Source organism: Meleagris gallopavo, chromosome 10, assembly GCF_000146605.3.
Source record: "Meleagris gallopavo isolate NT-WF06-2002-E0010 breed Aviagen turkey brand Nicholas breeding stock chromosome 10, Turkey_5.1, whole genome shotgun sequence".
Taxonomy (NCBI): domain Eukaryota; kingdom Metazoa; phylum Chordata; class Aves; order Galliformes; family Phasianidae; genus Meleagris; species Meleagris gallopavo.
The window spans coordinates 9,798,153-9,811,664 of NC_015020.2; the positions used below are offsets into that span (position 1 = coordinate 9,798,153).

The 13,512-nt window shown below is 39.2% G+C and overlaps 1 protein-coding gene across 1 annotated transcript; it reads left to right on the forward strand.

Annotated features, from left to right (window-relative positions):
* Positions 1 to 2,949: 2,949 nt before the first annotated feature.
* On the forward strand, positions 2,950 to 9,095 carry CDC73 (cell division cycle 73). Its single transcript, XM_010715896.3, has 7 exons — positions 2,950 to 3,008; positions 3,632 to 3,737; positions 4,154 to 4,223; positions 5,180 to 5,242; positions 5,331 to 5,383; positions 6,297 to 6,385; positions 8,675 to 9,095. Exons 1-7 carry the CDS (start codon positions 2,950 to 2,952, stop codon positions 8,901 to 8,903), a joined length of 669 nt encoding a protein of 222 aa, XP_010714198.1. The 3' UTR covers positions 8,904 to 9,095.
* The last annotated feature ends 4,417 nt before the right edge of the window (positions 9,096 to 13,512 follow it).

Sequence of the window (13,512 nt, forward strand, 5' to 3'; positions counted from 1 at the left end):
CTCGGGGGCCGGAGGGCCGGCGCGGTGCGGGGCGAGAGGCGCTCCTCAGAGAGCTCCGGGTGCCCTTCGGCCGCCTGCGGGTGGGCCCGGTGCAGTGCCCTCCTGGTACGTGCGCTGTGCCTGCTGAGTAAACGGTGCTGCCAGGCGTAGTGGGTCTTGAAGAGAAAAAGAGTTTTTGGACCTGTTGAACTTGTTGGTTTTGATAGCGCTGTTTGCAATGCACGAGGTTACTTCCTCTTTCTTCTCGATTGAGCGGTGATATAATTTAACATCCACGCTGGGAGGGATTCAATGAGCCTCGTAAAACACAGCCTTTAAAAACGAGGGAAAGTAATGCTTTTTGTTAGATACAAAACGCTGCTGATCGAGAATACTTGAAAATGTGATAGAGAACAGAGGAACCGAAAGATTTCTCAAGCCAAACCCCTTGTTGTTCAGCCCGAGAGCAGGGATTTGTTTTGTTCTTGGTGTTATGATGAGAATATTAGTGTTGGTGCAGTGTCCTGATTTGTACCTCAAGAGAGAAAGGAAACTGAAACTGTTCCCTTAGTTAGTTCATAGGCAGATTAATTTGTTTCGATTGGCTTTACTTTGCCCTCAGTATAGAACTAGAATTGTGCTATCTTGTTGTCTGTTTCAAGCTCTCAGAAACTTGTTTGGGATTTAGTTGCACTTCCTGGCTGCAAGAGAGATGCTGTGAGTACGTGGGGAGGAAGAGAAACATCTGCATAAGCAGCTGAGCTTTGAAGTCCTTGACAAATCCTCGTTCAGTTCTGCTGAGTAACTCCGGGCAGTTAGGGTGTTTTCCTTGCTGCAGTTTGCCTTTCTGAACAGTAAGGAGTAAAGGCTAACTGGACAGACAACTTTCATCCCTGTTCTGTAGGAACACAGAAGCTGATATGCAAACCAAACTACTGCTGCTTAGGAAAACTTGATTTGGGCCCCTGAGTTATTACCAAAAGACAAGAAGACAGCATCTGGAGAGAAAGACTTTATTATGCACATTATGATGCGTAGCTGAACAGAAGCAGTAGCTTCATAACAGCTGTATATTTCCTCTTGTCTCTGACAGATTTTATAGTGGTTGTTTTTTTTGTTTTTTTTTGTAAATTGTGGTTCACACCCAAGAAGATGGCATCTGAACTTCTGGTAGAATCAGACTGCTACTGATGCATAGCATTTCTTGTGAACCACTGGTACTTTAAGACCTTGAAACATAGGTGTAAAAATGAAACCAGTTCTACAAGCCGTGCTCAGTAGCTTTGACGTCATAGTTTAGGAACTGTTAATTTATGTAATTTCAGGGTCATATATGGAACATCTTCAGGAACTTTTCAGGTTCAAAACCTCTGATATCCTCGATCGCTTGGGAGGGTCCGAGCTGTGCTTGCAGTTGTTAGTAGCTTAATCTTTCACGTGGCAAATATGACTTCCATCTTAGGTGTCCACAGCGTGGTTGCTGTAATTGCATCTCTACAATCTCCTGCAGTCAGAAGAGAGTAATCCAAGTCTGAGTAGCAGTGGTGGCATTCTGTCCCTTCTAGAATTAGAAGTAGTCCCAGTAGACATTTAACACTTGCTCCCTGAGCACGGAGCTGGCAGGAGCCAGCGGTGCTGCTGGGTGTGCTGAGCTGCCCTGCACTGCCTGCTCTCCCCGCTGGCACCAACGGCTGCCAGCAGTGCGTTGCTCTGAGGAACGGAGCTGCTTGAAAAGGAGCCTGAAAAACATACAGAAATTCATTTGAATCCAAGTTAGTTCCCAGATTGAATCTGTAGAACGTAACTGAATAGTTCTGAAGGCGTGTGTTTTGATTTAATGCTTGACTTCTGGCTGCATAAGAGTGAATATAGAATGAGTTTCAAAACCAAAAGCAGGAATCAATCTAACAGAGCACCTTAGCTGCCTTGTTTACCCATCAGAGGGATCATATCCACATCTGAGAAGTTTTTAAACAGTGAGCTGTTGGTCGTGGCTGTTACAGTTTGGATGGTACTCTGTATGTCTAGTCTTGTGATTCTGAGAATTATCACTTTCTGTCACGGATAGCATGCAGGCCCTTATGCTTTCAAACACTCAAGAAGAAACAGAACAGTTAAAAGATGAGTGAACTCCTGTTGCCCAGAAGTTCAGTGTGAATGCATGAACTGGAAATACATTTCTGCCATTAAAACCGACCAGGTGAAACTTTCTCTTTTGCATTACGCACATCTCTTTTGCTTCAGTTTTTAAGCTGGAGTTTAATGGGTATTAAGAAATTGAGACTTGTGTATTTCAAAAAAATACAAATAAAAATAGTAGTGCTGGACTGACAAGGTCTGAAATAATTGATACCATTAGTAAAAAGGGATAAAAGGATTATTAATTTCTTTAGCTATTTTGATGTTGATTAATTGAGTGAAGTAAGCTACATTCATATCAGCAAGCTTTTAGCTCTGTTTAGTGAGCAGGTTCTCTGCGTGGGAAATCTGAAAGGCTCACAGTATGATGCTAAAATGCCAGTTCTGACTTCTGTTATCTCCTTGCTGGACCCCTGCTTGTCCATCTGACACTTTGCCTTGAAAACTGCCCTCCTAACAGGGCACCCCCTAACAGCCGTGCTGAACGTGGGGTTTTCTTGCAAGTGGTGGAGCACCAGCTGTGCACTGCTGAGCTTGGGCAACGCCTTTGGCATTGTCATACTGGCTTCTTAAATAAAGAGATAACCGCTCAGCATTTGCCTTCCAAATAACGCCATTCACTGCTAGATAGTGCAAATAAAAACTTGAGTAGGTGAACGGCTGGACTTCCTGTATCGTGTTCAGAGGTATAATAACTTAGTCTGAAAAGAGAGAACCTGAAATGTGCATTTTAAAATGAAGTGACAACTGTGGCACGTGACACACGCTACACTTCAGAGCCAAGTCTGTGTGGAGGAAGCTTTCACTTCTAGCAGTGCTCTGAATAGGTTCATGCGCCACCTGATCAAAGATAACAGTGAAACAGTAACAGCCAAACAATTCCTTGCTAAGTAACCCAGCTTTGTAGGCTGTAGGTATTCAGCCAGCTTTGGTTTTCTAGCAGTTGCATGGTTCTGAGTCTCATCCCTTTCCCTGTGCTTGCAACAAAATACGACCTCCCCTCTGCCTTGCACGTATGCAGGCGAAGTTTTTGGAAGGAACAGTGATAAAAAGATCCTTTATTCTACTAATTCTCACAGCATTTTGAATTATTTTTCTCTCTGTCAATAAAGGTCTGTTTGTGTTCACTGTGAGGCTCATGTCAACCTTCCAGTTCCATGCTACGTGAAGAGTATGTGATGTTCATTTGCAGTTTAAATGCATTCTTCTGCATATCCCAGATAAAGTAGACTGTTCCTTTGGTAATCAGAGGGGTGAGCATGTTTGAAACAGAATACGGTTTTCTAAATTTTGCCTGTATGCTGTACAGCCTATCTGGCTCTTATTTTGGACAGTTTTTATGATGCATTCAGTAAGTAGGCTGTAAGAACACGTATCTGTTACCAGCGTTTGTTACCACGATCAGGAAATAGCCTGATGTCAGTTCAAAAAGCAAGCAGTAATACTGTTACGTGGAAAGGAGAGGACTTTTGGGGGGGTTAAATGTTCAAGTCTTTGTTTCTTGACTTTACAGGACAGGGAAGGAAGGTCAGCCCAGGGAATACTACACTTTGGATTCTATCTTGTTCCTCCTCAATAATGTGCACCTTTCACATCCTGTTTATGTCCGTCGTGCTGCAGTAAGTAGACAGTACAGAACTTCATTTTGTCCTGTTTGTCTGAAGTAATGTTTGCGTGGTTATTTTCAGAGAATGACTGTAGTGTTTAACTGTCTGAATTTCCCTGGAAAAGGGGAAAAAACTATGCAACCAAGTATGTGTGTATTGAAAAAATACTATTTATTTGCAAGTGTAAAATGAGGGAGGAAAGACTGTTTTATTTTAGAGCAAATGTTGTTTCTTTTTGTGTAGCTGGACATCTTCTAGATAGTAACTAGATAGTATTTTTTTTGTCTCAATAGTTATGCTTTCTTGTGATCCAGGTTACATGTTCTTGTCTTTGTGTGAATGAGTGGTGTTCAGTAAAAGGGAGAAATCTTCATCAAGAGGCTCTATAAGGAAACAACTGTCTAATGTTGAGTCTGCTCTCCTTTCAGACTGAAAACATTCCTGTGGTAAGAAGACCTGATAGAAAAGACTTGCTTGCATACCTAAATGGGGAAACATGTGAGTGATGAGTTCTATTAAACACGTATTTATTGGATAAAGTGTGGTCAGTTTGTAACTTAACCGAATACGTTCAGACTTTGCTAACAAAATGTTTTCTTTTTTCTCCCCCATTTTGTTCTGAACTTAACTATTTTTATGATGCATAGATAGGAGCTGCATTACTGTAATCATGTTCAGACTGAGTTACTTTTCATAGTTTTCTTAACATCCTGTGGCTGCACATCTAGTTGTGCTAGGATGCTCAGTGTTTTTATTTTGTTCTCTTTAGACTGTGGGAAACTTTCAGTAGTTTCACATTGTTTTTAATGCAATAAGTGTGTGGGATAAAAACTTCAGCGTAATAAAATGTAAATCACTGCTTTTTCAGTCTGGAAGATTGTCCTGGTATTTAATCATGTTAAAATTTCAGTTGCCAATAATCAGAGAGAAGAGGTTACATTGTGACTAGAAGAAGATAAATATGACCTAGTTTTACAAGTCATTCTGTACCACAGATGATCTTCTGTTTGTTGCAATGAGGTAATTTCTGTGATAGGAGCAGTAAGCCTTTTTTATGTTTTAGAGGGGCCCCTAGGGTGCCTGTCTTAAAAACAAACAAACAAACAAAAAATTAGATGAACCAGTAGTTCTTAATTGCAGGTTATACATAACTATTTTAGCAATTGTTTCTTTGGTGCCGTATACGCACGTCATAGAGTTGCTGATTATTTGATGTTGGAAGGGACAAGAGTCATGTGATTCAATCTCCTTTTTGAAGAAGAGCCAAGTGACCCTGAATAATCTGATCTTAACTTCATGTGGAGTCAGATTTTGAACATCTCTGGTTCCAGTGTGAAGTTGGTCCAACTAATTAGAATTTCTGTTGTTGAGGTTTATCTGCTGGCCCTCATCCCTTTATGCTGAAATATTTTAGCAAATGTTTCATACTTAAATGAAATGTTGTTTGATTTCAGCAACGTCATCAAGCATAGACAGAAGTGCTCCACTTGAAATTGGCCTTCAACGTTCCACTCAAGGTACAGTCTAACTAAAAAGTAATCTCAGTGCTCCTTTTATGAAAGTCTTCTACAATGCTGCATTTTTAATATCCTGTTTTTCTTGTAGTTAAAAGAGCAGCAGATGAAATATTAGCGGAAGCAAAGAAGCCAAGAATAGAGGTAATAAGATTAGCTCTTTCCAAAACAAATCTGGGGAAAAGGAGTGTAAATGATAGTACAGTTCAGCTGGTCTGCCTGTCCTCTGGGTGTGTGTGTTACTTCTGTTAGCGTGTACGTGAACTGGAAGGAGTTAGAACTTACAGTTTTCAGCCTCTGAATTAAGCTTGGAATTTTAGTTACTGGATGTATGTTGTAGTGTAAAAGGGTAAAGTTTGACCTTGTGTCTGTAAGTACTGGGTGTATTATGATCTGCTCGCTAGGAGCCAAGCGGTTGGAATCTACATGCTATTTAATGAGTAATTACTGCCTTTTGTGACTCGCTGTTATAACTTAAAAGTCAGTCTTGTCCATGTTTACTTGTTTATCTGCTGTTCTAGTTTTTTTTATAGCAGATATAACTGTTGTTCCTGTGATTTACTGTTTTCTGAAGCTTTGTCTTAAGTAATGAATGATGTATTTTCACAAGAGCGGTGTGTCTAGATATAACACACTATTACTTGATTCTGCCTGATTTTAAAGACTTAGTTTTTATCAGTTATTTTTAAAACAGGTTCATCCAGTTGTCTCCTCTCTGATAGTTCTGAGTTTATCTTTTCTGGCTGTATATACTTCCTGAGTGTTAAGGCTTTAGATTTCTTCTTAGAGTAAGAATTACTGAAAATAATTGTGTGTTTAACTGTGTCTGCATAAGAATTTGTAAGAAATGTGGGCATTTGTAAGAAATTTGGGCACACAAGCACACAATTGCTCTGAGGTGATGTATTGTTTGTAAAATGAATACTAGAGTAAGTTATGCTTGGAAATCAAGGTGGACCTTCTTAATTTTTTTTTTAAAGTATTCAGAATAGTTGTAATTCTAGTTTTGTTTTACTGAAGACAATACACAAAAATTAACCATTACTGTTACTGCCAGGATGAAGAGTGTGTGCGCCTTGACAAAGAGCGGCTGGCAGCTCGATTGGAAGGACATAAAGAAGGCATCGTGCAGACAGAGCAGATCAGGTAGGAATACTTGAATTTCCTATGGATAATGTTTAAATAAAGGGCTGATAACAAGTGTGTTACTTCAGACATACGGTCTTTATTTTGTCCAGCTACTCGCAGTGGTAGCCTGCACTCGCTCCTTTTAGATGCTATAATCAAAAATTGTATCTTGAGGAGACAGAACTTCATGCCTGGTAATAATACTCCTATTCTAGGGTGGAAGTTCAGATGTCGTGGCATGAGGTACCATGGTTTGTTTTCAGAACAGTTGCCTCCTGTTAACTGTCTCCCTCTCCAACTGCACCAGTTACGCTTTCTTCTGCCGTGGTATTTGTTTGAGGAGTCCAAAACAATGAGGAGAGCTGCAAAGGAAGTCTTATGAACCCTCTGTATTTCAAATAAAAGAAATAAATAAATCTTGTGCTGAGGAGGAAAACAGTGAAGGACTGTGTCCCAAATTAACAGGGCCTCTGTTTGGTTCCCTGCAGAGGTGAGCTTGTTTCTACTGAAGAGGCAGTAGGCTACCAGAGGACAAAGTATTGTCATTAAGTAGTAATCTGTACTCAAGTGATTAAAAATTTCCCTGTTAGCTTTTTTTTTTTCAGTTGTATGTATTCAGAGTTCTGTAGAGAACGACAGCTGCTTTTGTGTCTGACATCACATGTTTCCCAAGCCAGACAGAGAGAAAATGAAATGGTTGCAAGACCTTGTTAATGCTAAGAATTTGGAGCTTAGTAGATAGTGAGGCTTAGGGATACAAGACTCTAGTAGCTCATTTTCAAGTATCTAAATTCTGAAGCTTTTATGTAAGAATAGTTGTTACATTTTTTTTTGTGTATGTTTGTCAACTTTCAGAATGCAAAATGACTCACACCTCACGTGCAGGAAGCACAGGAATGTGCATTAACATCGTACTTCATCTGTGTTGGATTTTGCAAATCACTGATTTCACTTGATAGGCTATCTACTTTCTTGAGAAATTTGTTTCTTGAACATAAACAAAACTGTGAATGTGTATTTATGCTGTGCCAGGATTAAATTTACCAGTTAGACTTGCTACAAGTAATGTAGCCAAGTAAACGTAATCACTCTTAAGAACAGCAACTTTGTCATCCCTATGTCTTCCATAGGTATACATAAAAGGTAACTGCAGGGAGAGATTGGGGGAGGGAACAAAACAGATTTTATTGTTGCAGCTGACTAAAAAAGAGAGCCTAAGAATCAGAAAGTATAAGTATGTATGTTGTTTTATGTAAGGTGATAATGTGGATGTTAGAAGGAATGTGTCACATCTTTGATTTGGAGTATGAAACAGTGCTGCAGTGAGGATTACTGAATATTGTTCATAATTACTTTGTGCTCTATATTTACAGAGGCTTAATATTGAATGCAAAGAATTTCCTTTTTAAAAGTGCAAGTGACATTCACAGGCCATTAGCTTGGAGTGTGTGCTTGTCACTGTTGCAGCAATACAGAAAAGTTCCTTGTCCAGTAGCTTAGTCATACAAGGAGGTAGAAAACTTAATACAATAAATACTGGTTGTGAGGCAATGTGATCAAAAAAAAAAACACGACCAAAAAAAAAACCAACAAAAAAAACCCCCATGCACAACTGAACCAGATATATGTGGTTCAGATTGTGCAATTCAGTGCTTTTTATTCTGCAGTTTACCTGGAAAACAATAAGGTTCACTGTTTGGCAACCAAATCCTCCTGTGTTCACAATTAAAAGCAAACAGACAAAGATATTGGATTGAGCTGAGCTTCCTCACATAGAGTTTAGTGTGGACAAAGTTGCTACCATCTGTTGTTTGTTTGGCCTACATGCTCTGTAAAGGTAACACCAAACTTCCGAGTGCTCAAGTCTGCATAACAGAGCTTCGACCTAAACTTGGTGTAATGCTTTCTAAGTCTCAGAGCAGCCAGGGTTTGACTGACTACACGCAGAAGTATAATTTGCTGTAAGGAGTTTGGAGTTGAAATTCAGATGACGTTATAAATGGAAATGGTAGTCCTGATGCTTTGCATTTGCTTTTTATTTCTGCGTGTAACGGTTAAGATATTATGATTATTTATTTATTTATTTATTTTGTGCTAATACCTGTATGGAATCTTTGTGTCAGGAAAAAAAGGATTCTAATGCCCAAAATGTTGTTGCAGGCTTGTGTAATCTTTAAGTACACGTGAGGTGTCTTCTGATGGCATGGCCATAAACTTTAAACAGCAGGAAATTACTCTTTCACAAATTCTTTCAGAAGAATTGTTTGTGCTGTTACTCAGTCTCTTCTGCTATTTTTGCTCATTTAGGTCCTTGTCAGAAGCCATGTCAGTGGAAAAAATTGCTGCTATCAAAGCAAAAATCATGGCAAAGAAAAGATCCACTATCAAAACAGATCTGGATGATGACATAACTGCTCTTAAACAGAGAAGTTTTGTTGATGCTGAAGTGGATGTAACCAGAGATATTGTCAGCAGGGAGAGAGTATGGAGGACAAGAACTACAATCTTACAAAGCACAGGCAAGGTAACGATGTAGATATCAAACTATTATTATGATCCAAATGACAAATTGCATTTTCTCTTCTCTTTATCTCTAGTCTGTTAACTATAGATGACTGGGACGATTATGCTGAGTGTTCTAGGTAAAGGCAGGCAAGAGGGCTTTTGGCACAGTTACAAAAAGACTTCATTCTTTCCTCGTTACAGTAAGCCTAAAAGATAAAAAAAACAAAACATTCCAAGTGGTCACTTAATTCCTTTTAAAACAAGGCTATTTTGAGTCTTACAATTGAGAAGGCTGTAGGAAAGTACCTGCAATGTGAAAAAGGGGAAGTGGAGTGTTACTGGGAGAAGTAGCAGTGTACTTACAGCTGTGGGAAGTGCTGGATGATAAAGTGAACAAAACCAGAAAGTGATGGCATGATGAGGTTTTCCTGTGTATTTATGTTCCTTAAGCTCCTTTAATTGAGGTCTTCATCTGCACTTGGTTACTTGCCATCCAGAGCATGGTTGCAAGCCCAGCTGGTGGCCTAACTGTCCAAAGAGGGCAAGCTTTCTTTATTGCAGGCACTTGAGACAACTTCTTGAGGAAGCAGTATGTCAATTTGTAGAAGGTTGCAGGTATCTGTTTTACACAGGTGATTGATGAATTGTATCCTTGCCTTTCTAGGAATAAGTTGCTAGTTTTTCCTTGTCATATTTTCAAATGTTCTATGTAGCAATCATTTAGACAGTGTAGTCTCGTGGCTTTAGAGGTAGAATAAATTGCTGAGGTGTGAGGTAATCACTAGGTACCTGATACATTCCTGCATGCTACCTGCTGTGAGTGCTGTTTTGTTTGTGAGATTTGTAGGAATCTCACTACTGCACAATTAAATGTAAATTATTGTGATAAATTGATAAAAACCTTAAACACTTCAATCATAAGAAATATGGGTTTTGAAGGAACGTGGGCAGCTTTTCTTTGTATAGTGAATAAATCATGGTGTTCTTAGCTTTATGTGACTTCCAAAGGAGTCTTGCAAAGATGAGAGGTAAAGGCTTGGATGCTTTATCCTAGTATCCCTGTTGTAATAGTGAAGTGAGGTGAGGTGAATGAGTTTAGGCAAAACCTAGCACAGAGACAAGGACAGAAAGAGATCAAGTTAATTTTGGGACTCCAGCATGGAGTTCCTCTGAATAGACTGAGGAAAAATAATGGGGCATAACAGCAAGTCCTTTTTTCCTGTTTGGACAGAACTTCAGGAGTGTTGATAGCTTGAGCAAAAACCATCAAATCTTTATATTTCTGTACAAGAAACAGAGTGAATAGGTGGGGAAACATCACTTGTTATCCAGGACGGTAGCTTTATTCCAAAATTACTTGGGGATTTTGTTTGTAGTTTGAGAGGGTTTTTCCTTTGTTTTTTTTTTTTTCTTTTTCCTCATTTATTTATTTTTAAAGTGTCTTTGTAAAGAACTTTTGAGAAGTTAAGTAACTCACATGGGTTCTCTCAGGCATGTCATTCCTTATCTACTTTCCTGTTCATTTAAAAAACTGTTGATCAGGGAAGAGTGTCACGATTCTGCAACTGCTCCTTTGGCTTTTCTTTATGATATGTGACTTGCTTATGTGCCCACTAATTCTTTTTCTTGTAATTTTTCATTATCAGCTTGATACAGACTTACCTGCAGGCTCTTGAATCCTCCTAAAATACATTTTAAAATAAAGTTGACTTAAATAGTAGTTTGCCATGTAGTGTTTAACTTCAGTATCTGAATTCCTCTAGCACTCCTGTGGTAAAGGTGACAACTTAGGAGCACTCCATAAAGGTCAATTTCATCACTTCCTTTAAAAAAATCATTGTCTGAAACAGATCTCAAACTGTTCTCCACAGAGAAGAACTTTCATGTACTTTTCGTGTCCTCTGTAGTATGCATATATGTAGAGATGGTTTAAGATGCAAAAGGAAAACGCTAGGCTCAAAATCTGTTGTCCCTAGAAGGTTTTGGGTGGGTTTCTTCTGTTTTTGCTGTCTTTAGAGAAAGTAGTGATTCCTTCAGCAAGATGTTCTTCAGTGTTCTGTGTACATCTCTAAAAAAAAAACTATCTTGATGCTTGCATTCTGCCCCATTAGATCTGCCTCTAATTATCTTCGAATAGAATCTTCGTTATGTTGCTTCCCTTGCTGAAATTAGTGGGTTTTTTTTTTCATGAGTGCTGAATTTGAGTGTGTTGAAACTCCTGTTACAGAGTATTCTCAGAAGCTACGTATTAGTGTAGGTTCTGTGGGTTAAATAAGGGGTGTCTTTCCTTTTGTGTCTTCTGTGACCAGTTGCTTCAACACACAATGACTAATGGCACCTAAAGAATTAATCTCTGCATGTCTTCTCAACACTTAGAAGTCTCGTGATTCTATTCTATGCAAGTCTCATGAATTGTGTTGCTGTTGAATTGATACTGGCAATATAGCCCTAGTGCTTAACTAACTTCATACACATGGTCACTTGTTGGCTGTCGTTCATTGGTTGACATTCACACGTGACACTAAGCATTTTATAATGCACAACCCCAGTCCTGTGTCTCTACAGCCCCTTATATTACCCTAATGCTGTATTTGGCTGTTGCATTGTTTCACGACTATCCTTAGCGACCTCACAAATTCAATATATTGTTTTTAAAGCTGTGCATTCCACCTCACACATCCTTTTTGTCTGTAAGACTTCCAGAATTTTGCTTACTTTTCTTTAACTTTGGAGCTCTTGATTAAAGTGTTATTCAATAGTTTCCAACCTGATCATTATGCCATTCTGCCTTCCTCTGGGAGTAGTGGTTGATTTAATCTCAGGTGGATGACTCATCCTGTTCTGTCTGTCTTAAACTTCTGTTGGCTTTCCCCAAGTCTTCTCGATTTGATGAATAATGTGACATTTTTATGTTACCATTTTTCAGAGCCAAATTGAATCTGTTTAGCAGAAGGTTTTACTTCCCATTATAGTAGCTTAACTTTAGAAGGGGGAGGATACATTATGTAGAAGCAACATAATTGCAGGTTTGAGTAAAGGTATGCAACAATGTTTTACGGTGAGCTGACTGTCTAACCAACTGAAAACTTACTCTCCCTTACGGTTTCTTTAGCTGCCACAGTTGTCCTTACTCTTTGCACAGTCCAGTTCTGCTTGTTGATCTTCACAAGTGTGAAAACTGGGGCAAGGGAATTGCTATCTTTGTGCTGGAGACAGCTGGGCATGTTTGGGGAAAAAAAGTGGTAGAGGTAAAGGGAGAAGAGGTTTTTGAAAAAATAAATGAAGTCAAAATTAATTTTCAGATTGTTAAGGTGTTGGTGTTGTAGGTGTCTCAGTGTTATTTTTCATGGTGGTCACTTGTATATAGCACGTAATTTAGGATGCTTGCTTACACTATGTTAGGAGGAAATGAATTGATAATACAGTCATGTCACTGGGTGTGAGATGTATCTTGAGGGCAGGTTGAGCTTGTCAGTTTTCATATACATTAAATCAGTTGGAGCTGAAACTGTGAATCTTAAAAGAAAATGCTAGCAAGCAGAACTTTCCTAACTTCTTCATAGAAAGAACCTTTTTTCATTGAACTGGACATCTTGTCTGGTAGCTAAAAATTTGAATGTTTGCATAGAATATTTGTCATAATAACTGTTTAGAAAATTGAGTTTTGAATTATTGCCTTGCAGAGCACTCAGTTCTGTCGTGTATCTGTTTCTGGATAAATGCCTGTTTTGTAAAATAAAGCACGGAACACTTAAAAAAAAAAAACTTGAAATTGATTCCTTCCTTTCATGTCCTTCCTCTCTCTGTTTTTCCTTCCTGAGTAATCCTTTGATTTTTGTAATCTATGGAAGCAGACTTCAGCAGTCCTTTCTGAAGCGAAAACCTCCTTCCATCTCTGCCATAAAAATGTTCGTGGTGCTTGAATGCTATCTGCAGGAATACTAAAGTAGTCCAAGCAGGAGTTTCAGCACTCACAGGTATATTGGAAGGGAGAGTTTGTCTCAGCGATTGATGTACTTACGTTTTCTTCTTGGTTTTGGTTTTTTTGTTGTTAAGCTCCCAGAGTGCTCAGGAATAGTTGCTATCATGCTTGGTATAAAAGCAGCACGTGACTTAGGTGTGGAGAAATCTTAGAACTGGGATCTTGGAAACGGGCTAATGTGAATTTATGACTCTTTGAAATGAAGCAGTGTTCTTTTGGTAATAATATGCTCTGTGCCCTTCTGATTTAAAAAACAATGCTGTATTCATTTCTTTATCATATATTGTACACTCGTAGAATGGTCTGGGTTGAAAAGGACTACAGTGATTATCGAGTTTCAACCCACTCCTGCTATGTTCATGGTCGCCAGTCACCAGACCAGGCTGCCCAGAGCCACATCCAGCCTGGTCTTGAATGCCTCCAGAGATGGCAAACTCCTGTTCCAGTGTGTCACCACCCTCTGTGTGGAGAACTTCATCCTAATATCTAACCTAAACCTCCCCGTCTCAGTTTAAGACCATTCCCCTTTGTCCTATCACTATCCGCCTTCTTAAGCAGCTGTTTCCCCTCCTGTTTATATGCTCCCTTCTAGTACTGGAAGGCCACAATGATGTCTCCCCCGTTAAAAGTTCAAGATATTGGGTTTTCCCCCTTTTTT